General features: G+C 44.5%; 3 protein-coding genes across 7 annotated transcripts; 2 read left to right on the forward strand and 1 right to left on the reverse strand.

The window, feature by feature from the left end:
- Positions 1-5,330: 5,330 nt before the first annotated feature.
- Positions 5,331-8,289, forward strand: snapc5 (small nuclear RNA activating complex, polypeptide 5). The gene is made up of 4 exons (XM_062546822.1): positions 5,331-5,475; positions 6,089-6,204; positions 6,706-6,780; positions 7,400-8,289. The coding sequence occupies exons 2-4, from the start codon at positions 6,115-6,117 to the stop codon at positions 7,619-7,621; spliced, it is 387 nt and encodes a 128-aa protein (XP_062402806.1). The 5' UTR covers positions 5,331-5,475; positions 6,089-6,114; the 3' UTR covers positions 7,622-8,289.
- Positions 8,290-8,791: 502 nt separating this feature from the next.
- Positions 8,792-19,334, forward strand: lctlb (lactase-like b). 5 transcript variants are annotated; one of them, XR_009940368.1, is made up of 16 exons: positions 9,651-9,764; positions 10,572-10,766; positions 11,079-11,239; positions 11,574-11,661; positions 12,021-12,130; positions 12,401-12,529; positions 12,771-12,866; positions 12,984-13,038; positions 13,517-13,678; positions 14,268-14,542; positions 14,779-14,905; positions 15,468-15,667; positions 16,539-16,602; positions 17,356-17,438; positions 18,808-18,852; positions 19,151-19,183. XR_009940368.1 is itself a non-coding variant. In XM_062546815.1 (15 exons), the coding sequence occupies exons 2-15, from the start codon at positions 10,640-10,642 to the stop codon at positions 19,264-19,266; spliced, it is 1,755 nt and encodes a 584-aa protein (XP_062402799.1). In that variant the 5' UTR covers positions 8,792-8,957; positions 10,572-10,639; the 3' UTR covers positions 19,267-19,334. The 5 variants fall into 5 exon arrangements, 4 of the variants coding, with proteins under 4 accessions (XP_062402799.1, XP_062402798.1, XP_062402801.1 ...); XM_062546815.1 differs by lacking the exons at positions 9,651-9,764; positions 17,356-17,438 and adding an exon at positions 8,792-8,957 and having other exon boundaries at positions 19,151-19,334; XM_062546814.1 differs by lacking the exon at positions 17,356-17,438 and having other exon boundaries at positions 19,151-19,333.
- On the reverse strand, positions 15,929-25,898 carry zwilch (zwilch kinetochore protein). The gene is made up of 19 exons (XM_062546813.1): positions 25,680-25,898; positions 25,328-25,370; positions 25,159-25,248; positions 24,894-25,027; positions 24,410-24,597; positions 23,873-23,952; positions 23,585-23,740; positions 23,359-23,430; positions 23,095-23,188; positions 22,747-22,799; positions 22,536-22,653; positions 22,314-22,393; positions 21,653-21,809; positions 20,857-20,885; positions 20,589-20,725; positions 20,365-20,460; positions 20,095-20,210; positions 19,861-19,974; positions 15,929-16,057 (listed from the first exon to the last, which is right to left on the reverse strand). The coding sequence occupies exons 1-18, from the start codon at positions 25,715-25,717 to the stop codon at positions 19,889-19,891; spliced, it is 1,767 nt and encodes a 588-aa protein (XP_062402797.1). The 5' UTR covers positions 25,718-25,898; the 3' UTR covers positions 15,929-16,057; positions 19,861-19,888.
- Between the last annotated feature and the right edge of the window lie 83 nt (positions 25,899-25,981).

A 25,981-nucleotide genomic window follows, 5' to 3' on the forward strand; every position in this document is an offset into this window, starting at 1 on the left:
CTGGGGAGAGCCATTCACCTTCTTTTGTCGGGCGGAAGTTTGCACGTAGGCGATTCACGGCTGGGTCATTCAAAAGGAAAAGCTCACTGCACTGTTCGGCCAGTTCAGTCCTACAACGTCTCACACGTACCAGATAGATCATAAGATCCAGTGTGATATGCTCTCTCTCGGTCGTTCTCTCTCTCCAACTTTTCCCCTCTCTCTCTCTTTCTCTCTTTTCACTCTCTCTTTCTTTTCTTTTGTCTTTCTTTTGTCTCTCCTTCGCTCTCTGTATAGTTGGTTCAGGTTCACTCCGGCTCTCTGCAAAGACTCCTCTCACCACTCGTCTATGGCCTTGCGTCTATGCACGGGTCAGTTCCTGGACACACATCTTGACACACGCTCTCTCTCTCTCTCTCTCTCTCTCTCTCTCTCTCTCTCTCTCTCTCTCGCTCTTCTCCATCTCCCCTCCCCCCTGTGTGCAGTCCCTCCCCGCATCTGCCACCTTCACTGTTCCTGCTGAAAATTGAGTCATAACTTCCTGACTCCACAGTTCACAGGTCAGTGCATCCCCCACTCGCTCACCGCACCCCCAAACACACACTCCCCTCCCTCCCTGTTCCAACCCTTCCTCATTTCCAAACTCAATTCTGTGCTCTTCATAACCCCCAAACCCCCTCCACTCCCAACTCAATTCTGTAGACCCCCAACCCTCATTGCACCCCCCCCCCCCCACACACACACACACACACACACACACACACAACACTCCATTCCCTGTTCCTCTGGACCTCACCCCCCCCCCCCCCACACACACACACACACACACACACACACACATACTGCCCCCCATGTGAGGCCCCTGTTCCAGCACACCCAGCTCCACATTCCTCAGGCTGAGAGTGCCTTCAAACACTGCAGCTCTGTGGGGCTCAGAGTGCATTAGTCAAGGACGAGGGATGGAGCACTCTCTGGGATAATGAGTGAGTGCAATGGTAATGGCTGAGATAAAGGTTATGTGAGGTGTGTGTGTGTGTGTGTGTGTGTGTGTGTGTGTGTGTGTGTGTGTGTGTGTGTGTGTGTGTGTGTGTGCGCGCACAGGATCTCTCCAAAATTTCCATAGCACGTAAAAACCCACAAACAAAGACTGTGGTTTCCCAAAGTGTCCTTACACCTGACCCCTTGACCTCCACACCCTCAGTGATAACAGTCAAGGGTCACCTAAGCTCCTACTTGAGTCTTTCACTGCTATCTCCCTCTTTCTCTTTACACTCTATTTTACTTGTGCCCTACCCAAATCGTTGACACATAGATCTTCCATATCCCCTCTCTCACTCACTTTTCTTTCTACACACACACACACACACACACACACACACACACACACACACACACACACACACACACACACACACACACACACACACACACACACATTCCACATGGGTGAACTTGGACATGGTAGGTGTGTGTGTGTGTGTGTGTGTGTGTGTGTGTGTGTGTGTGGAACCTCTCTTCCCCTCTGACCCCACAGAGACTGCTGCTCCAGCCCAGGCTCCCCCAGAGCTGCTGGGGAGGGATCCGGTTACAGCCTCCCCTCACTGCTGTGTGCTCCAGTCCTTCCAGCACACACACACACACACACACACACACACACACACACACACACACACACATACACACACACACACACACACACACACACACACACACACACACACACACACACACACTTGGACATACACTCACACATGCATATACACACACATGCACATATAAACACTACACACACATGCAAGCACACACACACAATTGGACATACAGTACACAAACACATGCACAGGCACACATAAACATATACACATGCATACAAGCACACACACATGCAAACACTTACACATACACTTACACACACACACACACACACACACACACACACACACACACACACACACACACACACACACACACACACACTCACATACACACACATAATACACACACACACACACACAGTACAGACACACACGCAGATACGTATGCACACACACATGCCCACATGCATACATGCATACCCATGCAAAAAGAGTATATTCCATGAAGAGCATGTCCTTGCTCCAATGTGCACCACACGAGCACACACATCCTCAAGACAAACACACACACATACACACACTGAGTCCTCAGTGGGGGATCAGGTCTGGGGAGGCCAAGTCGTGACACTGGAGATGGGGGTGGCCAGTGTTATCAGACCTCTCCACATCTCCTGGGAGCCATCACTCACTACCATGTGCTAAACGATCACACACTAAACCCACTGAACTTCCTCACCCACCAGCCCGAGACATGGCCTGAGCGTGCCAGGGAGAGGAGCACACCAGTCACACGGCGTCTCGCTTTCTCTCTCTCTGTCTCCTCCTCATGATACACACACACTATCTCTCTCTCTCTCACACACACACACACACACACACACACACGCACACACACACACACACACATGCATGCATGTTATGCACGAAATATCTTACTCTCTCTGTCATCTCTTTCCTTCTTCCATTACTTGCTCTCTTTCTCTCTCTCTCTCTCTTTCTCTCTCTCTGTCTCTCCCTCTCTCTCTCTCTCGCTCTACCTACCTACTATTTTATCTTAGGAGAAGGCATCTCTTAAGAAGAGCATGCTGGTGGCATCACATTTTCACCTGAGATACATCCAGATTGTCTGGAGCATTTCTTTGATTGTACGCAGCGATACAGCGACTGCACCGCACAGATTACCTCTCCTGGGAGCATTCCTTTCTGAAATGACATCACGCTGCAAAAAAAAACAAGCACACAAACACGCACACACACCTACACACCCACACAAGTGCTATTGTGTGTGTGTGTGTGTGTGTGTGTGTGTGTGTGTGTGTGTGTACACACATATGCATGCACACACAAAACAATCACAATGCAGGAGATAAAAAGACAGTAATAGCTCTTTCCCACGCAAGCCCTACTGCCGTCTTCAAGACCAGATTCATATCGCATCATACACAACAAGGCCAGTGGTGCAGTGATACTACATTACAAATAAAGATGTCAACGTCTTATTAAAACCAAACCTAAATCACCGTGAACTGTACTCCCCTTTCTTCGGTCCCTTTGAAGTCTGATGCCAGCTGGACCCCATAAGGTCCGGGCTCTCTGCAGAGCCAGCTAGTTGGATCTATCTGCTTGCCCTGCGTGTAAGTCTTGAAAAGTATGAATTCTGAAAGTACCGGTTGGGCCCCTAATCAGATCAGCCAGGAAGTAAAATTGTATTTATATAAATTAATAGTTCAACTGTGTACATTTGTAGTTAAGACCACAAATTAAACATAGGATTTGTACATTGACTCATAAAAACATATAGCATGGTGCATGTGCACTCACAAAAACATAGCATGCTGAGAGCATGTGCACTATATTAGAGTACAAGTCCAAAGTGTCCACATCATGTCCTGTGTGTGTTACACATAGTCACATGTGCAAAGCAGCTTAATTAGTCTTCTGTGTGACTCTAAGAGGGGTTCAGTGTAATTACATACAAATAAATCATGCTCTTCATGCTCTACTAGAGGGGACAAAAGAAGCAGCTGGATCTGAAGTTTGTGCCTGAGGATTGACTAGGCGGGCACTGCCTTTGGGGAATGCACTTGGACAGCGGTGAGGTGGGGGGGTGGGGGGCGGGGCAGGATGGCTGGAGATGGGGGGGGGGGCAGGTATGTCTCCGCTTGGCGCTGCACCAGCCCCAACCTCCCGTCGTGTTCCCTCACTGTGATTATCAGGGCACACATCTGGATGGCTTTAGTCAAGGAAGCCTATAAAACACGCTAACATCCCAGACAGCAACAGAGAGGAGGGGGACAGGGGGGGGGGGGCACCTCAAGGAGGGGGGGGGGGGCACCTCTCCGGCCCAAATCTGGCTCGCCTGCGGCCCGGATCGCACCGACTCACGCCAGGTCTGAGCCAGATCAGTTTCAGACACAGCTGCTCTCTAGACAAGCCTCTGCGGCATGTTCTGGAGGCTGATTAGGGGCCGCTTCAGATCTGGTTCTCATCAGTGTGCTGCACCATCTGCCATTTATTTGAGTTTGCACTAAATTAGCTATTTTCTTAATTTGCCCTCTCCCCCTGTGTTTTTGCAAGCATGTTTATGATGGAGGCCGAGGAGGGAGGAGGGGAGGGACAGGGAATGCTTTGGCTGGGCTGGGTATATTTACGCTTCCTAAATTTGTTGTGACAGTTGTGTTGTGTGGATTGTGACAAAGGGATTTTACCTGACAGAAGACGACTTGAGAGAGAAGAGAGCGTTAGCGAGAGAAAGAGAAGAGAGAGTTAGAGAGAGAGAGAAAGAGAGAGTTTGAAGGATAGAACCTCTCTACACATGTGCATCAGCAAGTGTTCCCTTATCCCCTTTCATTTTCTATTAGTGACCCCAGGCCCCTAATACGAAACATGCAAGAGCAAAGTGCATAAACATTCTTCTCTCTCCCTCCCTCACTTGCTCTCTCTTTCTCTCTCTCACTCTCTCTAGCTTTCTCTATCCCTCTCTCTGTCTGTGTCTTCACACAGAGACAAACCTAATAAATAAGGCCACTCAATCATTCACTGCTGCTCTCTGTTGAGCTTTTACGTTTTTTACTTGATTTAGTCTGCTCACAAGGAAAACAAACTTCTGCCTTCAAGTCATGTTTGAATTGAGTGAAATTACATGCCATCCTGACACAGAATATCAATCTGCCTTCAAACCGCAAAATAAATTCCTTTTCAAACATGCAAGTGCAACCTCAAAGAATGGTTGACTGTTTTATGGGGAGACTAACGCCATGAAATCCATTTGTTACAAATTAGGCTTCCTGGTTCCTATAAAGCTGGCACCTGCCAGTTCAAAGGTTCTCGATGCAGGTGAGAACAGCAGAGGCAGGTGGGGTGTTGGGTGATTAAATGAAGGTTTTGTTGATCATTTTCAATTCTGTAGGCCCTACATGGTGCACAAACATAGCCTACATAATTTGCTCATATGAATTACTAGCCTACTATGATTTCTTAAAATAAAGATTCAGACAGAAGGGACAACTACACACGGCACAGACAATGACAACGAAACAAACCGAAACACTGACCAATAGAGCTATTAAAATAGTGACTTGTCAGATATTAGGCTACTCCAGTAACTCCGCAGAACTATTCCGAGCTCATCACCCAAAGCTCTCTCCCTCAAAGCTCTCAAAATCAACCACACGGGGGCGCACAATCTCTGTTTGGCTCTTGGCGGAAAGGAAGAGGGGTTTTCTCAAACAGGAAGTTGGTTGCGCCTCACTTACGTTTCACTCGTGACGTCTGCTACCTCCTGTGAAAGTGTGTGTTGTTTGTACTGCAAGAGTGATGCGATCTCTAAATCTGCCCTTATTTATAACAGTGCAACTTCGCCAGTCTGTTCACTTTAAGACGTAGTGCACACTGTGTTCACGTACGTATGCAATGAAAATGTATTAATACCGTTATCCGTTTTGCGGTGTGGCTACATCAGTTAGCTAGCTAGCTATTTCACCAGTAGATATGCATGTTGACAAAGCAGACCTAAACACGGAACCTTGTGTCGCACACTTGTTCACGTTAGACCGTTTTGGAATTTGAGGTAGCCTAATGGCCCATTTATTCCGAGGCACAGCGATACCCAGGCAGTGTATTGGGTGTTTGCAATGCTATGCAAAGTTCTGATCTCCATGAGAATTGTCCGCTTGATTGTCAAACAGATGAAATCTGACTAACATGTCGTGATTATTGGTTGCAAGTCATAGTGTTATTGAGTCCATCACTGCAACGACGTGCATTAAATGCGTTTTTACCGACCTTTCCCGTCTCTGTATTTTAATCGTTTGGGAAATTATGACTTCTATGTCAATAGGCTGCATCTCCCCCCTACGCATCACGGGTAGCGCTAGCTGCTCCACACACTCTGTGATCGAATGTGTGGGCAACATTACATTAATCACGACTTATCGGTCAAAGACGATCATCGCAGCCGTTTCACAGCGCAACTTTGTGCGGTGCTTTGAATGACAGTGACGTTCTTTCTGTAGGAATGCGGTAGGGGCCTCCTGGGACCATGCTTAGCCGTCTGCAGGAGCTGAAGAAGGAAGAGGAGACTCTTCTGAAAATCAAGGGGATGTTGCAGGATCAGCTCAACAGACTCAAGGTAGCGCCTGACACCCCAACATAAACGCGCTGCTGTTGCTCTTTCTTCGCACAAATGTACCTAAAACAAAGAGTTAGCTGTGGTAGGCTACTAGTCTGTAGACTGCAGGACAAGACTCGATTGCCGACTAGGTTGGTCTGTTGCAGCAAGATAAAAGTGTCCTAATCCTATGCATTTGTCATTTACTTTATACGAACTCCAGGAATGATCCAGTCTTTTAGCACTCACCACTGTAGGTGTCAATCAAGCTGACAAATATATACTCCTGAAATTGACTATGACCCGTGATGGTGTGTATTGCATCACATGAGAGCAGTGATGCATTGTGTTTGTGTGTGTGTGTGTGTGTGTGTGTGTGTGTGTGTGTGTGTGTGTGTGTGTGTGTGTGTGTGTGTGTGTGTGTGTGTGTGTGTGTGTGTGCGTGTGTGTGTGTGTGTGTGTGTGTTCATGTGTTGACATGTGTATGTACAGACTAACAGCTCTCTTTCTCTTTCTTTCAAGTTTGAAGAAGGAGCACTGAGGTCACTGATCAATGCCCAGAATGCAGAATGCACAGAGGAGACTGCCTCAGCCCAGGTGAACACTCACACTCACTCACACTCAATTTCAGTTGAAAATCACTTTCAGTGGATGCTGTGACTTGTAATTGTAGGCTGGACATGTGATTCTCTTGTAACTGAAAATGGTCGCTTCAATAGGTTGTCGAAAGCTGTATGTTCATGTAACCTGCATTGTGTTGACTGCGTGGTACAGCCCAGCTGTCAGGAGGGAGGTTTACCTAACATTCATACTGCACAGCTATGAACCAGCTAACCATTAAACTTATCTTCCCCCCTTAAACCTTACTCCCCAATCACGGCTCCAATATCAATTGTATTGTGTTGACCGAGTGGCTCAGCTCTGAGCTCGCCCAGACTCAAACCTGCAACACGCAGCACCTCAGATTGGGAGTTTAGCGTGCTAGCAACCAAGCTAAGACCCCAGGGTGCTAGCTCTCTCTCGCTAGCACGCATTTTAAGGTGTTTGGAAGGAGGTCTCCTGCAGTACCAGCTGGCTATTGTTACATAAGCATTGTGTCATTTTGACACCTAAGATATTTATGTGCAGATGCCTCGGTCCTTATGTTGTGTTGATGTTGAACTGTGGGGTTGGTAAGCTGTCCATTATTACAGCGGATGTTGTTTCTGTGCTGCAGGTGGAAATTAATCCAGATGATGAGGCAGAAATCAACCAGACAGAACTAGTCCTCGGAGCCCCAATAGATCAGAACATGGAGGAAGAGGAGGAAGAGGATGAGGAGGACGAAAATGAAGATGATGACGAAGACGAAGATGAGGATGGTAACAACGAACTTGTAATGATGCTGGGAGTGGGAGGGGAGGAGGAGGACTACGAGGACGATGACGACTGTTACTGATCGTTAGTGACCTGCTCCTGCAAACCTGGATGTGATGTGATGTCCTTGCACCCCTGGTCTCCGTGGTGACGTTTATGCTGTAGGATGTAATCAGTCTGTAATGAGAGTAGCTCGTGAGCTCATTGCTAGGAATCACTGTCCTCTCATTGTAACTCTAGCCAAGGCTTTCTAATATCATTGGAGTACATGGAAAGTGTTGTGGACTTTGGACTGTTTCATGTGCTATTTAACCGTCAACGACAAAACAAAACAAAAGTGAAGTCCTTTTGGTATAGAATTGCATTCAGCCTGAATGTAAGATGTAAGCTACCTTTATTCAGCGCTTCTGTTCTGACTGGTTTGTAAATATTGGGACTTTTTGAGAGCACGCTTAAATTCAAAAGGTCTTTAGTAAACTTAACACAGCAGTTGATGTATATATTAAACAAGTCATGAAAAATCATGTTGTTTTTCTGAGCCACTAAGAGATCACTGCTACCTTTGCCTTGAAATGACTATAAGTATGATCGTTTGGATATTATAAAGTAACTGAGCACAAAAGAGAAGACATGGGATTATTTTGATGTTTACATTCTTTTGAAACCACATTGTCACTTTAGAGATTGTACATTTTGTTAATGTGACGGTAAAGAAACAGAATATGTTCAATAAATGCGCTTTTGATATTACGCATTGCCATCCTCTCGTGTTGACTAGCTCAGATTATAAGAGTGAAGAGGAGTATGTTGGGAAATGGAGACTGATGGTGCTCTCTTCACCATGGTGCTAAATAGCAAAACTGCACCGATCATCTATGTAAGAATGGAGGCTGCAACCAGCTTAGCGACATCAACATCTGATCCCAGAGATATATGTAAAGCTGTGGAATATAGTAGTGGCTCCCACGAGAATCTTCACACAGGACTCCTGTGTGCCCTGGCATGGGCACCACATGGGTGCAGCATTGATATGCTAAACTGCGGTCACCGTGTAGAGCACGGCTCACTTATCCAGACCCGACCGTACGGTGCCCTCTCTAGCCTCTCCCTGCCCGGGGCAGTGCCCGTGCCAAACACCCCTGCAGCCCCCCACCGCGCCATGTGCCCCATCGCCACCCAGGTCCAGCAGTTCAGCACTTTCCAAAAGGTCCAAGAACAATGCTGCGGCGCTGGACAAAGCACTCAGGGACCACTCTGGAGAAGGGTGGCGCCACGCGCGGCCCCTAACAATGGGGAGTTCATCGATGGATATATACAGCTTTCCATGTTCCGCTGATGCCCATGGAGGTGAACAGAGGCCGCTCCAGCAGCAGCATCCTTCCCCAGTCCCGTCTCTGTGTCTGGGACGCCAGGACAAGGTGGGCCCTAGCTGTGTCTCTTGCATTGCTTCACAGGAACTTTAGCGTGTGTGCGTACCTAGTGTTGACCTATGAACTTTGAATAATCGGTAACAAGTTCTTAACAGCTTCTTGCTCTTGGCTGCATTATATGGTGCACCCAAAAAATCGGATAAAATTGTTTGAATGATGTGATGAATTTAGTTAGTTATTTAATTTTTCAAGCTTCACTAATTAAACATTATGTTTAATATTTTCACCAATGCTATGTAATCTATTCAGTTGTGTAATATCTCTTTACAGAATAATCTGAGTGGACCTTTAAAAAGGAACAGGTAGAGTATGTAATTATGATTTTAAAATAAATGTCCCAGTTATGTTGAAAAATCCCTCGTGTGGACCTGATGCCAGGTGCAGTTTGAAAGACCAGGTATCCTCTGCACTGGAGTAATCCTTTTCAACTGGTCACGGTCATTGTCACACTCAACACAATCACCTATCAGTCCCTCGCAACATTAACTTTGCTTACCGCGTCAAACCTGCGTTTGTAAGAGATTCTGTCCACCTTTGCAAAATGAGCTCACAGTCCATTTACCTCCAATGGGAGAGCATTTTGGTATGGATTGGGGTCACGAGATCCCCCCACCCCCACCCCACCGTTGTCCACCCCTGACCCTGAATAGATCTCTGGATGCTTCCATGTGGTGAAGCGAGAGCAGGTGCTGTAGTCTCTGCACTGTTGAGCCAGAGAGGTGGATGAGCTGTTTGGCTGGACTATTTCTCACACTTAATGACATCTTTCACTGGAGCCAATGCAGATTCTGTGAGGTAGGTCTAACGTACAACTAAAAAGGCTTGTTTTTAAAAAAAAAATATTACCTAAAGGTTTTATTACCTAAAATATCTCAGTGGCACATAGCTACTGGAACATGGATGGTTTCTGGTGAGCACCACTGCTGTGCTGTGTGCACTTAAGAAAGTTCAAGCAATTTTTTCGCCTATGTCCCATGTGGGTCTCTGTACCTTGGGCCTTTTATGATATAAAGGGCATGTAACTTTACGACTAAACAAATATAAACATGTTTATATGTCCATTTGCAGTAGCGATGTGTTCTCATGTTTGACCACTGGAAACCCTAGCCAGTTCAGCTGTGTTCGGTCACTGTCTTGTCTTTGTGTAACAGATAGGGCAGCAGAATGGGGTGGTCTGTTTTGATTCTGTGTTTAGATGAAAGTCATGTTCAGAACATGAATGCTTCAGATCTTTTATGCACCTTGCCATGTCGAACAGGCCAGACATTTCTGCATATGGTCAGAACTGGTTAGATGGGATATGGTTTGACAAGGACTATCAAGAATAGCACTGATGAATGAAGTGATGAATAATGAGCAATATTCATCACTGTAGATGGATGAAATATAATGTAAATTATCGTAAGAGTACCCTGACATGTACTGTACATGTATCTACAACTTCCTTAATAACTTGTCTATGTTGTCTGCCATTTGGGAATATTAAAGGCTAAGATATATTAAATGTACTTGTTATGCTCTTTCACTTGCCACTTTTAGAGGCTATATTTTGAGGCTATTAAGATGTGTTCCTTTGATGTGGTCTCTTTCACCTGTGCCCAGTTGTGTGTGAAGCCACCGAGGGAGAGTGAGTGTGCCTGTGCCCGTGCCAATCGCTGAGGAGGACTACCATGCTGCCCCGCGGTGCAGTGACCACGTGCCATGTGCTTGTGCTGGTGCTGTGTCTGTCTGCGGCTGAGGACTTCGACTGGACAAAGAACGAGCGCGGCTCCTTCTATTATGGCACTTTTCCAAGTGGTAACGTACCTCCCACTGAATGATAACACTCTCCGTCACAGGTTCTAAGCTGCACCTCTGCCTGCCATTTAAGAACATTCAGTTATAGCCTCTCAAAGTTTCAAAGATGTCAGTTGTTTAGAATGGGCAGTTGGACATTCACAGTTACTATTCTTACTTAACCTTTTTTGTCAACACCACTCATAAATATCTTGTTTTGTTTTTTTTTTCATGCAAAATATTGCTAGATTGGTAGATGTCTTAATAGTCTTGTTCAGGTAAGCCCCTGATTTCACTTGGCGTATAAATGAGGGGCTTGTTTGTGTTGGTCAGGATTTTCGTGGGGTGCCGGCAGTTCAGCCTATCAGACCGAAGGAGCCTGGGACAAAGATGGAAAAGGACTGAGTATCTGGGATGTGTTCACCCACAAGAAGGGAAAGATCTTCCTCAACGACACTGGGGACTCCTCCTGTGAAGGTTACTACAAATTCAGGGTAGGTGGAGGGAGACTAATCAGCCCAAAAGCCACCTTCTTCATGGGCCACTATGGTTGGAAGAACAGCTTTTTATTTATATATCATTATTGGCTGATGGTGTATCCCTGTCAGTTATTTGTTTTTAGATGTGCTATGTAACACACATGCAAATATATTTTAAAAGTTATTTGACATAAACATTATTTTTTAACTAAATATGTGGTGTTTATGTACTGTAGGTTGTTTTTGGACTCAGGCACTACTGCTTACACCTGTGAACTGACAGCTTTTTCACCCATTCAGATTCCTGCCTGTTCTATTGTAACCCCGCCTCTGTTCCGCCCTCACGCAGGATGATGTTGCGCTGATGAAGGAGCTGAAGCTGAACCACTACCGTTTCTCCATCTCTTGGCCCAGGCTCATGCCCACTGGCATCAAGTGTACGCCACCACACTCATCCTCTGTAGCTCAGTACAGCAACTAATACTTGAATTTTAAATACATAACCCCAGTATGTGTATTCTGTCACTTCCCCAATGCTGGTCATACAGTGATATTACAAATCGTGCACTAAAAAGGCCATTTCGGGTGCTTTGGACATGGCCCATTGTGGTCACTAGTTTAGAGGAGAGAAGTATACTATGCAGTATCCTATTTATTCACTCAGTTTGCGTACATGATTATCCCTATATTACTGGTAAAATACTGTTTGCGTAACATCATGTTTGTAATTGCTCCTATAGCCAGGCTTTTTCTGATCATGACTTTGAATGAATAACTACATATCTTTTCTATACAGCGGACCACGTGAACGAGAAAGGAATCAAGTACTATGAGAACCTCATAGACACTCTGCTGGAGAATCAGATCACTCCCATTGTGACCCTCTACCACTGGGACCTGCCACAGGTGCATATCCACACTACATGTGTCTCTCAGAAGCCTCACATTTGACGTCCACATTTCTGATACAGTACGGGGTGGTGCTAGGACCATGGGAGCATCCCAATACTAATACTGTTGGTCCTTATGTTCTATTAAGGCCTATTGTCAGTACAGGGCCCTGAGAATCCTGCTTTCTTCCGCCATGAAGCTCCCCAAACATGGTGTAGAATGCACAATCTTAAGTGTTACTAAGTGAAAGTATTTCTGTTTTCCCACAAATTTCTTGGATTGTAGGTGTTGCAGGAGAAATATGGTGGATGGCAGAACATCAGCATGGTGAACTACTTCAATGACTTTGCCAACCTCTGTTTCGAGAGATTTGGAAACCGAGTTAAATACTGGATTACATTCAACAATCCATGGGTATGCATACCTGTCTCAATTACATTACATCACTATCAGTGACATATTTTGGTATCAAGCCTTTGTCAGGGAGTCAAAACAAGACTGCCAAGAGTGCCAACTCAGACAAACTCAATTTTAGTCCATTTTTATGCCCTTCTATCCAAATACATTTTCAATATGTGGAAAGTTCTGGATTCTGGATTAGTTCCCCTATGAGTTGTTAACTTGTTTGTGCTGTTTGTTGTTTTGTCTGGGGCAGTCTGTGGCGGTGGAGGGCTATGAGACAGGAGAGCATGCTCCAGGCATGAAGCTGAGAGGCACCGGGGCCTACAGGGCTGCCCATCACATCATCAAGGTCAGAGGTCATCACCAAGGTCACAGATGCACTCTGATTTCATCTTTATTCTGGACTGAAACATGTTGTTTACTAAATAGCTGTGTTGATCTTTTCCACCCCATCCTTCCCTCCTAGGCCCATGCTAAGGTATGGCATACCTATGACACTCTATGGAGAAACAAACAGAAAGGTAATGAACAATGGGCAGGAAGGTTCAAATTGCTCCCCATAATTCCAGAACCTACAACAATGATTTTGCAGCAAGAAAAATAGGCTGGCATTAAAGCAGCAAAGTCCCTTTTTCTTTAATGGCAACATTTTCTTTAATGGCAACTTTTTTTAATGCTTTTTGACATTTGTCAAGTGGATAGCTTTTGTGACCACTGCATTAAAATGAAACATGGAGCTCTAGCAGGGCCTGGGCTGCAGGTCCATTCTACATTTTGCTCTGTACCCATTTTAAGTCATTATGTCAGAGAAAAATACATTTGGTTTTTAATGATGCCACATTATTTCTTTTAACTTGGTAGTGTACATCCACACTGCAGGAGTAGCTCTGTGTAACTGCAGCCCCCCCATGAAGCTTCCAGTAAGCAGCTCATACTAACCTGAGTCTGTTGTTCTCTGTGTGCGTACTCATGGCTTGTGTCTTTGGCTCTGTGCGCCAGGTATGGTGGGCATCTCTCTGGCCGGAGACTGGGGCGAGCCTGTGGACATGACCAACCAGAAGGACATTGAGGCAGCAGAGCGATACGTCCAGTTCTACATGGGCTGGTTCGCCACACCCATCTTTCACGGGGACTACCCTCAAGTGATGAAGGATTTCGTTGGTAAGAACAGCAGAACTAATCTATATGAACAGACAACAAATGAATCGGGTCCTACTGGATCTACTGTGAAGGATGAGTTTTCCTCTCTCATGTCAGCCTCCTTTGCCTCTCACATGTTTCTTAGCAATTTCCTGACAGAAAATAGTAACCTCCTTAGGGATTAATCCTGACCTAGTCTGGCATTGACCCACTCTAGATCAGGCTGAGACAGACTAAGAAAGAAGAAATGTTGTAAATGTGTAGTTTATTCTATAGTTACTACATATTCAATTAAAAGTATGAAACTCATTTGGCACACACAGTAAATGAATCGAAGAACATAAACTACTATGAAAACTTGCACTACTACTTGTAAATAGATACATAAATATTAACATATATACAGTAATTTCCCATATAAGCCACAGGACAGTGTTTTATGTAAGTTAAAAGAAACAAAACCATATTAACACCATATCAACAGCCCCCCTGTATTAACTTCATAGCGGAAGAAATTGAGCAAAATCAATGAATAAGCCGCGGCTAATAGTCAGGAAATGACGGTAATGTGGAAGTGCAAATGCCATGCCTGCGTGTGTGCGGTCCTCAGGTCGTAAGAGTGCGCAGCAGGGCCTGGGCACGTCCCGTCTGCCCACCTTCTCCTCCCAGGAGAAGAGCTACGTCAAGGGCACCTGCGACTTCCTGGGCGTCGGCCATTTCACCACGCGCTACATCACCCACAAGACCTACCCGGCCGGCCGCGGCAGCACCTTCTTCACGGACCGCGACGTGGCCGAGCTGGTGGACCCTCGCTGGCCGGACCCCGGCTCCGAGTGGCTCTACGCCGTGCCCTGGGGGTTCCGCAGGCTGCTCAACTTCATTAAGGTGGGAGAGGTGGCACCCAAGGGGCGTCACTTTATCAAACTACTTTGTTATCTTGCAGGATTTTCTCATTCCTTGAGTTTACTGGTTATGGTTTGGTAAGTAAAGGTAAAAGTACATATGCCTTAAATTGCTTAACAGCAAAATGTACAAAATTCCTAAATCCACTGCCGTTGATAATAATTGTTGGCCAACTGTAAATATATTCGTTAAGAAGTTGTTCTCTGTTCCCTGTTTAGACTCAGTATGGGAACCCAATGATCTACATCACAGAGAACGGTGTGTCAGAGAAGATGCAGTGTACAGAGCTGTGTGATAACTGGAGGATACAGTACATGAAGGACTACACCAACGAGATGCTCAAGGGTCAGTTGCGCTCAAGTCACCCCATTATTCTCCACTGAACCACAACACACAAAGTTCAACACTCTCAAAATCTCTTGAAATGATTTCTTTGCCAACATTGTTCTCTATAATGTACCAAACTATTGGGATTGTTCCCATTATCTTTTACACTGGCCCCAAAGTAGCAAGGCTGCAGTTGTATCAACTCCATATGGCACACCTGCACACCTGTGCTTACCTATGTAAACACACCTGTGCTTACATAGGTAATTGGCAGTCGATGCTTTGACTCACCATGGCTTAGTTATGTGCGTCGCCTGAGCAACATATTGCTAAGGAGTGAAACAATCTCTGTTGGTTAGCCCCGCAATATGCAATTCCCAGCTGGGCAAAAGTCATGATAGATAGATAGATAGATAGATAGTTAGGTCATAGATTAATCATTAATCAGGTCATAGGTTAACTCACTGTGGCTAGGGGATGTAAAGTGGCCTTTAAACACATTCTGATTACTTTGTGTCCAATGTATGATAGTCTTAATATCTCCAGTGAGATTCTCTGTCCTCTTCTCTCGCACGTCCAGCTATCAAAGATGGCGTGGACGTTAAGGGCTACACGGCCTGGTCTCTACTGGACAAATTTGAGTGGGACGAGGGGTACTCGGAGAGGTTCGGCCTGTACTATGTGGACTTCAAGAACAAGAACAAGCCCCGGTACCCCAAAGCGTCAGTGCAGTTCTACAAGAACATCATCAACTCCAACGGCTTTCCTAGTCAGAGAGAGGTAAGGCCTCTGCCGCCTGGTTCTTATGCACCAATCAATTCAACCAATTAAATTACAACGCACCAAATTAACAATAGACCATTTGAGACAACGGTCTCAAACTTCTGTACAGAATAAAAAGCACAACGGCTTCAGTCACTCAACCATTGTGTAGTAAGATGGTATATACTTTTTACTATTAACTATTAATTACTGCAAAGACCATTGGCCACAGATGGGGTTCCTTAAAAGGCCGAACATGAACAGCATACAAACATGTAGTTCTGCAACATTAAACAAGACGTTTATTACATAGATATGAAAACAGACAGGACACTTTGTACACAGAAGAAATATGGTGCTGTAACTCAACTCTTGTAGAGGAAAACATCTTACACGGGTCTTACCCATCTGCAAAAGAAAAAGATTTACCATGAGCAAATGATTAGGATTGCAAAATGCATCATGTTATTCCTCTTAAGCCCAATTCACACCAAAGATTCCCGACGAGACTGAGTTGCAGCGGTGTGAATTAGAAGTTGCACGCAGTTGCAAGCAGTCGCACGCTGTCGCAGAGCATTAAACACGTTGAGTTGCAGTCGCTCGTCGGGACGCTTTGGTCTGAACCCTACTTTAGGCATCCGTAATGGCAGAATACATAACACTGACACGTGCAAGAAGCATATAGTCAATCACGTTTTCATCTGCTAAACAAATAACAGTCAATGTAAAGGATATAGATTATGCTGCCATTGCTAGAAGCCTTATACATCTTTGGCACTTGTGGTAGTGATGTTTTTGTACAGTTTCTAGCAAACAAACAAACAGACACACAAACAAATCACTAAAAGTAAACGAGAAACTCATGTCCGCATTGCACTGCCCTTATCAGGTGGAGAACTGGAAGAGGAAGTCTACAGATACATGTTCTTCTAGCAATCAACTTCTAGCTGCAGGTCAGTGGCATGAATCACCCATTTATACACACACACACATGCACACAAGCTACTAGCTGGGGCAAACAAAAAAAGATTCTTCCTCGTATGTCACTTACTTAAAATATGTTCTCAAAAAGTATGTGGCTAAATTATATCCAGAGCACATATTGGATTTTTATTGACGTCACATTGAAACCCATTATTATTTGTATGCCATATGACACAACAAAAAAAGAGATTAAAAATTAAATTGCCGAGTGTCAAACCCTCCTTTGAAACATCAGAGCTTCATTGAGTTCTGACATGATCTAACTGTTATATGAATTCTGACATTCACTGGTATTCATCTATTGCCAGAAATCAATAATACATTTAAGGGGGTATCACGTATGGGGAATTTTGTGGCTACAGCAGTATTGCTCCAAACATCCCATACCTATACATATTTGAAGCCTCTCTCTCTCCACCCGCAGTGAACTGATTCTGTGCATCATCTCTGATGAATGGCTTCAGACAAACATATGTTGGCTTAGTAGTTGAACTGGTTGTGTTGTGAGAGGCTTCAATATGCTAGAGGCTGTGCGTTGCTTTGAGCAAGACTGAAACCATTTTCTTGGGAGTCCACCCTGAGGTTAACCAATTCTGAAGGGGACACACACGGAGAGAGGGAGAGAGAGAGAGAGAGGCGGTCTGAGAGACAACTAGAGACTGGCGTTATAACAGACTTTCAGAAAAACCTCTAACAGGATTTTTCTTTGTTTGCCCCTCCAGCTAGAAGAAAATCCAAGGAAAATAAGGAACATGCAGAGGTGCCAAAGGTTTGGCCTGTGCATGATGAAGTTTAGACTCTAGGGGTACATTTATGAAGCGCATTCCTCTCTGGCTTTGGCTTCTGCTGCTAACAGGCTCGCTGTGTGGTCTGGAATGACTCAGTCCTTTGGGATGGGGGGGGGGGTTTGGGGAGAGAATGGGATGGGTTGGAATTAGGTTGGGGGGTGTTAAAGGTGTCCAGACCATCTCCCATCATTTGTTAGTTCTCACTCTGTTGCCTCACTTTATGATAGCAGTTATGATAGTGGTAAAAAGAACACCAGTAATAAAGTCGTAATAGTTACTTTTATAATTAGGCTAATGATTTGTCTAATGATTTGTCTGCAACTGACAAACAGTCAAACCAAAGAGTGAAATAAAAAAACTATAATTACTAATCAATCTGTAGTACTGCATCACTGTGACCCATCCACATTATGAATGTCGTAAAACGGAGTCTGATAGAGACGTGGTTTAGGACTGAAGTGAGTGGAGTCCTTAGGGTCTGGACAGGGCATTAACGGTGCCGGTGGAACATTGCCCGGCTGTTAGGATCCTATCCCTGTGAGGAGCCAAATCATTCTGCTATGCTGCGGCTAATGAGTGTGTGTGTGTGTGTGTGTGTGTGTGTGTGTGTGTGGGGTGTTCTACGACGCTGCTTTGCTGTGGCTTGGTGATTTTCATCTCCAGCGACTCGTTTTAACACTTAACTCTTTGAGGGCTTCTTTGACATTGCTGCTGTTGTTGCTGCTGTTGCCGTTTTAAATGTAAGGCTGCTTCAGCTTACAGCTGCTTCTTCCAAAACTGAAACCGCAAATCCCAGAACCCACTAGCCGTACCGTACTACGAAATGTCACAGAAGGTTATGAGCAGCACGCTAAGCACCCTGTGGCTTCACTGCAAAACAGATTGGAAACTCATTTACTCTTTTGCGCCCAGAGAACCCAACCAAATACCCACACACACACACACACCCACACACACAAACAAACACCCACGCACGCACACACACAGAAAAACTGTCATCTCCATTGCGGTGAATGGACCAAAACTAATAGCCAATGTTCAGGCCATTTCAAAATTAGAGATTAGTTCATCACAGGAGTACATTTCCCAGATTCCTCCTACATTTAAGCTGCTATTGACACAGAAGGCTTCACAGCTTGAAGCCATAACACCCCCCTCTCTTTCTCTAACACACACATACACGCACACACACAGACACACAGACACACACACACATCTACCACCCCATCTCCTAATGCTGTTGGCTGAAAGCAAGCTCAAGCTCGCACGCCACTTCCTGGTTTGCCAAGGGAAGTGTCGTGGCAGTCCTCAAAGGGTTAATGTGTCGTGCTACACACACACACACACACACCTCTCTAAGACCCTGTCTCTCGTTCTCTTCATCAGAGGCACAGCGGAGCAGGGCTGCCAATATACTAAGACTTATTCATGGTAAGCCACCAGCCTGACCAATCTTTCCCCTTCAAACACCCATACAGTACGTGCTTTTGAAGGACACCAGTGATTATTAACCCTTTGAGAGCTCTAAGGCTCAACTTTGTGCTTAAGCAGTTGGCAACTTCTTTGTCTGCTTCATAAAAAAAACACAAAGCTAAAGTGTATGTTTTCCTCAGGGCACTGGGATACTCCACTAACTTTTGCGTGTGTGCGTATGTGTGTGTGTGTGTGTATTTATATATGTGTGTGTGCATGTGTCCGTGTGTGTTGTTTGGCTACGTGTGTGTTTCAGATCCCCTGACCAGTCACATGGAGATGGTCACAGAGATTGTCGTCCCCACTGTGTGCACTCTCTGCATCCTGCTCGGTGCAGTCTTCCTCATGTTCCTGCTGCGCAGACGCAACTGAACACACACACACACACACACACACACACACACACACACACACACACACACACACACACACACACACACACACACACACACACACACACACACACACACACACACACACACACACACACACACACACACACACACACACACACACACACACACACACACACACACACACACACACGATGTCTAAAACTGACAATTTTCACTTGACACACACACACACACACACACAGTGTCAGTCGCACATTTGACTGACCCAAGAGAACCGGAATGCTGTTTTTTTACTAAGCTACTGAATGTGAATGCCATGGCGATGGTTGCTAGGTACACCACACAGTGTTCTCTAATAAACACTGCGCAGCTGGGACTTCTTCACTTCACTTCTTCTGCAGACAGTGGGGAGGACACTTGTGATTACCAAGGGTTGGATTTTGAATAAATATTTTCAACAGACTACCAGTTTTTCATACTTTTGAGGGCAAAAGGGTTAAAAAATTTTGTATGTTCAAAAAGATTTTTTTTTTCACAAAGAAATTGTGAAGTCTCCAAATGAATACACTAGCAAGTGTATGGGAAGTGATTTCAGGTTGAGGTCACTCACTTGTGAGGACTTTGGATGAAGTTGAGACCTAGAAGTTTATCAGGCTGTGGGTCACCATGGTACTGAAGAAGGCAGTCTCCTCCTTTTCTCCATTTACGGTAGTCTTATTAAAATCTACATCACGGGGGAAAAAGCATCTCTTAGGGTATATTGCATATTCAATAAACTAGTACTTTTGGCAGAGGTGTTAACCCATACAATGTGTGCGGAGGATGGCTGAAACTCTAGTCTCACCTGAAGAGAAGATCACATGATCCACCAGGGACTGATCACTCAGGTGAAAGGAGGTTCTGACCTCTCGCGAGCCCTGACCACTGAACACCTCCACCCCCCACACTATGGGCTCCTCCCTATAGCACACACACACACACACACACACACACACAAAATGAACAAACAATCTATGTTGAACATTTCTAAGCCATCATGTATATGTATATGTATGTAAACATTTCCAGCTAAGAATGCCTGAATGGAAATAATGATCTCGACGGTAAGTCTTACTTCTGGTAAAAATTGCTGATCATGACAGGTCTGATTTGCATCTGAAACACGTGTTCTTCATCGTAAGGGCTGGTTTTATAGTACTTTAGGCAGGATCTAAAACAAAGAATCACAGAAACATTACATTAAAAAAAAACATATAAACATAATTAATGTAAAATAGGGTCTTAAACTAAGAGACACAGGCCCAATGGTGGTGCTGTAGATGTGTAGGACCAACTTACTGTATGAATGGAAAGAGGTTCTCATAGTGCAGGTTGAGGAAGGTGCTGCAGATCACCAGGATCTCCACCAGGTGGTGCAGTTTCTTCACTCGGGTTACTTGCTCTTGTAGGTTCACATCTGTGCTCAGGTAGTAGCTCTGGAGGTCACCGGAAGGCAGTAAAGATAAGAAGCAGCTCATGCTCAGTACGTAATGGTACCTTTAAGTACTTAATTAAACATTTTTGTAATCACATATACAGAAAGAACAAGCAGGCAAAATATCCTCACCAGGTTATTTAGAGTTGTCAGCTCCCTTCCTGAAATAAGACGAGCAAGAGAATAACTAATCCAGACAACAAGAATAGTGAGGAACAAATCTGACAAGCTGTAAAAAAAACAATGCTGTAACTTTGAAGTATTCTTCATGTATTTCCAAAACAATTGAATTAGCATGTAGCATGTTAAAAGGCTTATTGCTCAGGGCTCCTTCGTCTTCATTGGAGGTTTGCTGTTGGGTTTCAACTTGCTGATACTGTAGGTTGATGTTGGCATACAATGAGGACCCACCCCCTTCCCCAAACACAGTTTTTACATTAATGTGGCGGAGGGGCCAGAGTCATCGCTCTAGTTGCAGGGCTTTAGGCAACGGTCGTTCAGGCAAACTTCTATGGAAGCATACAGGTAGAAATGCAACAAATGTGTGCAGGCTAAATTGTTTCCATCAATTCTAATCGTGTGATACCTCATTCAAATAGAAAGTTAATCCATCCCCCTCTAGCCAATCAAATTCCTAGGCGCATCAAAAAAATGAATGCACATCTCAAGGGTTTCCAGTTAGGATGCACTCTAGTGTAGCTGATGCTTTTATGGAAAGTACACACATTCATACTATTGCAGGAGACCTTATAGTAGACAGTAGCACTGTGCCCTCAACTGCAAGTCTCTCAGTATTTTTCGTATCCCCTTCACGCCGTACGTAACCAAGAGGCAGGTTCCAGCAGCGAGTCGAGTTGGGTGAAAAGTGCCCCTGACCGATGAGGTAACTGACTAAGACCAAAGTTGATGGTTGATGACGCAAACTGACCGATGAGGTAGTTGATGTAGTCCTTCCTCATCTTGTCCAGGCCCATCTCCAGCAGCATGTGCACGGGGGTGAGACCGGACAGGCACACGTCCTCCATCTGCTGCTTGTACGACTGCAGGATGAGTCTGCTGAGGGAGTTCCTGCTGTTCTTGGGCACCTGCGCAGGTGGAGGAGGGGGCGAGAACAAGGCTATATGAGAACATTCTAACATTTTTAAAGGGGGAGATAGACACACACACACACACACACACACACACACACACACACACACACAACCGAAGGTCCTCCAGAAATGTGGCAAGTTATCTTTACTAACTACACCAGGAGTTGGCGCACACACACACACACACACACACACACACACACACACACACACACACTCTTATACATTAGATAGATAGATACTTTATTGATCCTCAAGGATCAATATTATTAATCTCCAACTGAAACTATTTTGCAAACACACACAAATACCTGATTAAGATAATGATACATGAATCTATGCTAGACATCCTTCCCTGCACATAGAGTGAAATGTATTCAAGTGATCCACACTTGCACATGTTGCCTCAAAAACATCACAAAATTGATGAATGAACAGAGAAACATCAGGAAGAAATGCCACACACTAAAAGACTGGACGACAGGCGTGGAAACTCACCCCTGGTTTGATCTTGCCATGTTTGACAGCCGAGATAACCATCTTCAGACAATCTATTATGTCCTGGTATGAGGTCACGCCTGCAAATGACAAACGCCAAGATGGCTGTGATTGCATGCTCAAATAGAAACGGAACACTGATGGGAGAGGGGGGGAAACACACCAATTAACTACTTGTGTTAATAATTTTTGTAAGTAATGCTAAGCAGAAGAAAGTCTCACTGCTTCTCATCTTGACCCAGAGCTGGTCAGTGAAGTCCAGATCGCCTCTGTGCAGTCCTGCCGAGCCATAGATGGTGATGCCCTTGTCTGCTGCTGGCATGTCTGGCTTGCCTTCTTTCTGTTTAGGAGAACACAACACCATGTTAGCTCCACAACGCAGCTCACACTAGGGATGTGTAGGTCAACCTGGTTGAGTAAGGAGGTAGGTTACCTCAACCACCTTCCCAGTTTGGGCCTGGCCTGTCTTCTCAATGTTCTCCAGCTCTGCAAAGAAAGTACCAAATTACAATACATACTTTGAGTGTGAGTGTGAGTGTGAGTGTGAGTGTGAGTGTGAGTGTGAGTGTGTGTGTGTGTGTGTGTCTTTAGACACATAGACAAAAAAAAACAATCAGTAAATAACTACAACATGGAAACAAAAATTGAGAACCCCATTGGAAAGAAGTCTTAGAGGTGGAATTGTGCTTTTGTTGGTCAGTAGTTGAAAACTGATTCTTAATTTGTCCGTGATCAAATCAGCAACCCAACAGACATCATCCATTCATGGCTATGGCAGTACCTTCCACAAGAGCTTTAGTCAGGTCCACGGCTGACCTGGGGTCAGTGGGGTCCGGCCACTCTGCTTCACCTGTCTGAAGCCCCTGGGCTAGAGCCTAACAGGGGAGGGGTGAGCAAGCCAAAGCAGCCCACACAGGTAGCACCGTTAGGGGACGACAAAGGAAAGGGCGACATGTTATTAGGTTTTGGATTGCAAAAGAAGTGAATTATTGAAGACAGTTCTATTTAGCAGTAAATATGATTATTTAATTAGTTGAATTCTTGCCTCCAGAAACTCTAGTTCCTTGTAGGTTTCATACAAAGGGCTTTTCATATCTCCGATTGCCAGCTTGATATCCTGGAAATAAAAGGTTGTGCATCTTCTTACAATATCAAAAGAATCGCAGAGAGTTCTGCACATCTAAAATTGACTGATAGGGGCTGTTTCCTCAGCATGGAGTAAGACACGTCCTAGACTAAAAGAGAACTTCAATAAAAAGAGTCCTGCTCACCAAAACAGCCTCGGAGGACTGGGGTGGCATCTGAAAGATCTTCTCCACGTTGCTCCAATTAAAGACAGCAGTGACGCTGCACTGGGACTCAATGACTGTATTCTCCACCACTGTGGAGCCAAACAAGTTGTACTGGGCATAGCCCTTTGTCTCGACCTGAAAAGACAGCATACATTTAGTTTATTTCAATTCATTTCACATTTCAACACTAGTTAAATAAATGTCAATTCAGTTACAACTGGTATTTTGAAAAACATCCTGGAAGAGCTGACATGTGAAATGTCTTACTGCAGATGCATGGTGTCTCTTCTGATGTAACTGCATCAGTTCATCCAAACTGGGAAAAGATGACTTATCTTCAGTTCCACCTGCACAACATATTACAATGCAGGTGTCAAAGTCTGATGACCATATGTCCTGCAAAACACTCAGCGTGAGCAAAGGCATACAGAAACAATAGATCTGCACACAGATACAATTATACAGTAATTTCCCGCATATATACAGTAAGCCGCATTGTGTATAAGCCGCGGGACAGTGTTTTATGCAAATTAAAAGAAACAAAACCATATTGATACCATATGAATTGTCCCCGTGTATTAACCTCATAGCTGAAGAAATTTTGCAAAATTAATGTATACGCCGCGGCTAATAATCGGGAAATTACGGTATACATATATATATACATATATATTTGAGGTTTCCACTGTGTGGTAAGGCTGAGTTTCCACAGTGATATTTTCCCTCAGCTGTAGGTAAAGAAGAAAACATAAAGTCCAAATCATTCCGAAAGAATATGATGGCCTAGTCAGAGGAGTTCATTACCTTGGCTGCAAACAGTGTACAGCTTGATGGCACTGACTTTGTTGCTTGTAGAGACAGGTTCTGCTCCAAGCCACGTGGTACCTATGGGGTCACTCATGTCACAGCGCACCCACAGAGGCAGGAGAGGAGAGCACAAGGCATTGGGCATGTTTGGGTTCAGGCTCATGGTGTACCAAGACAACAGCTGCCTGCAAACAGATGGGCCCCATCAGCTTGAGATCTTGGTAAGCAGGCACATTAAGAAAAGTGCATCAAAATCTCACGATTCTTGACACATGTTTACATTTGAGACGCGGGACTGATTTAAATCTGTACATTTGCTAAATAGTATTTCCAATAGAGACTAAATTCACAAGTCTCACATCATGCCACAATCCAATTATACAAGGCATTTGCAGGAAATGATGAAATGATGTAATTTAATCACCTCAGAGCAATATGTTTTCATGCATTCACAAAAGCATTTCTAAAGTCAGTATGTTACCTTGCTTTCGTTAGTGATAAAGGTTGAGGACCAATGTCGTTTTGTTGCTCAGTGGCTTCCTCCTCATCCAGTGCGGCCTCACTGGGCAGCGAGTCCTCAGTCTCTTCCCTTTCCAGCGCATTTGGTATATGAAGCTGGAAACAGAGACGGTATTGGTGGCGCAGTTGGTTGGGTTCTTTTCATACACTCAACCAGAGTCCGTCTAGACATTCTCTGACTCAACTAACACAAGAAAATCAAGAGCCTGATAAATGACAGTGCTTACCTTTTTCCAAACGACGAGGACAGGGAGATTTCCGCTGACTAACTTGTGCAGTGACACTTCATGTTTGACCAAGGAGATCTGGATGTCGTCCTATTGCAATAGGCTAGTTAACCATGAGCATTTGTATTTCTATTGCACAATAAACGTGCAAATAATGATTATTTCTTACCTCGTATAGTAGTTCGTCTTCGGCTTTTTCTTGACATAACAATCTTAAATAACAACAACATTCATGTAAGCTATGATTATCCGACAAAACATTAACATTACCGTTAACGCTACACAGTTAGTTAGCCATCCATCGTAGTAGGATAGTTGATGTTAGCTAAATCTCACGTTAACCAGTCAAGCAATATTGCAAGCAGTCTTGTGTGAACAAATTAGAATCAACAGAATAAAACGACTTCTGTATTGCATTCTACAAAATTATTATTTTTCAATAATTCTATGAAAGGATAGAAAGGGGATAGCAGCAGCAGCGGTGCAGCTACGAGGGTACAGATGAAGTTGGCGTTACTCACTTCAAAGAGGCGACAAAGCGGTTGGCGTCTTTTAACATTTTAGAACGTATCCCTTCGGACCAAATACCAAGCAAATCGTTTAAATGGAGAATCTAATAAATTGCTGATATATTGTTGCTTGTCTCCAATCTACAACACTCAACCAGAGAATTTCTACTCTACTTTCCCAATTTTTGTTTTGACATGTCGCGCCAACACAGTCATTGGTCGGGCCACCTCTACGTCATGAAATTCAGCAAGTAGTTCGGTCAAATATGTGGTTGTTATCCGCCGAAACATGAGATAGTCCATAAGATATAGTG

Source organism: Sardina pilchardus, chromosome 10 (assembly GCF_963854185.1).
Source record: "Sardina pilchardus chromosome 10, fSarPil1.1, whole genome shotgun sequence".
NCBI lineage: Eukaryota > Metazoa > Chordata > Actinopteri > Clupeiformes > Clupeidae > Sardina > Sardina pilchardus.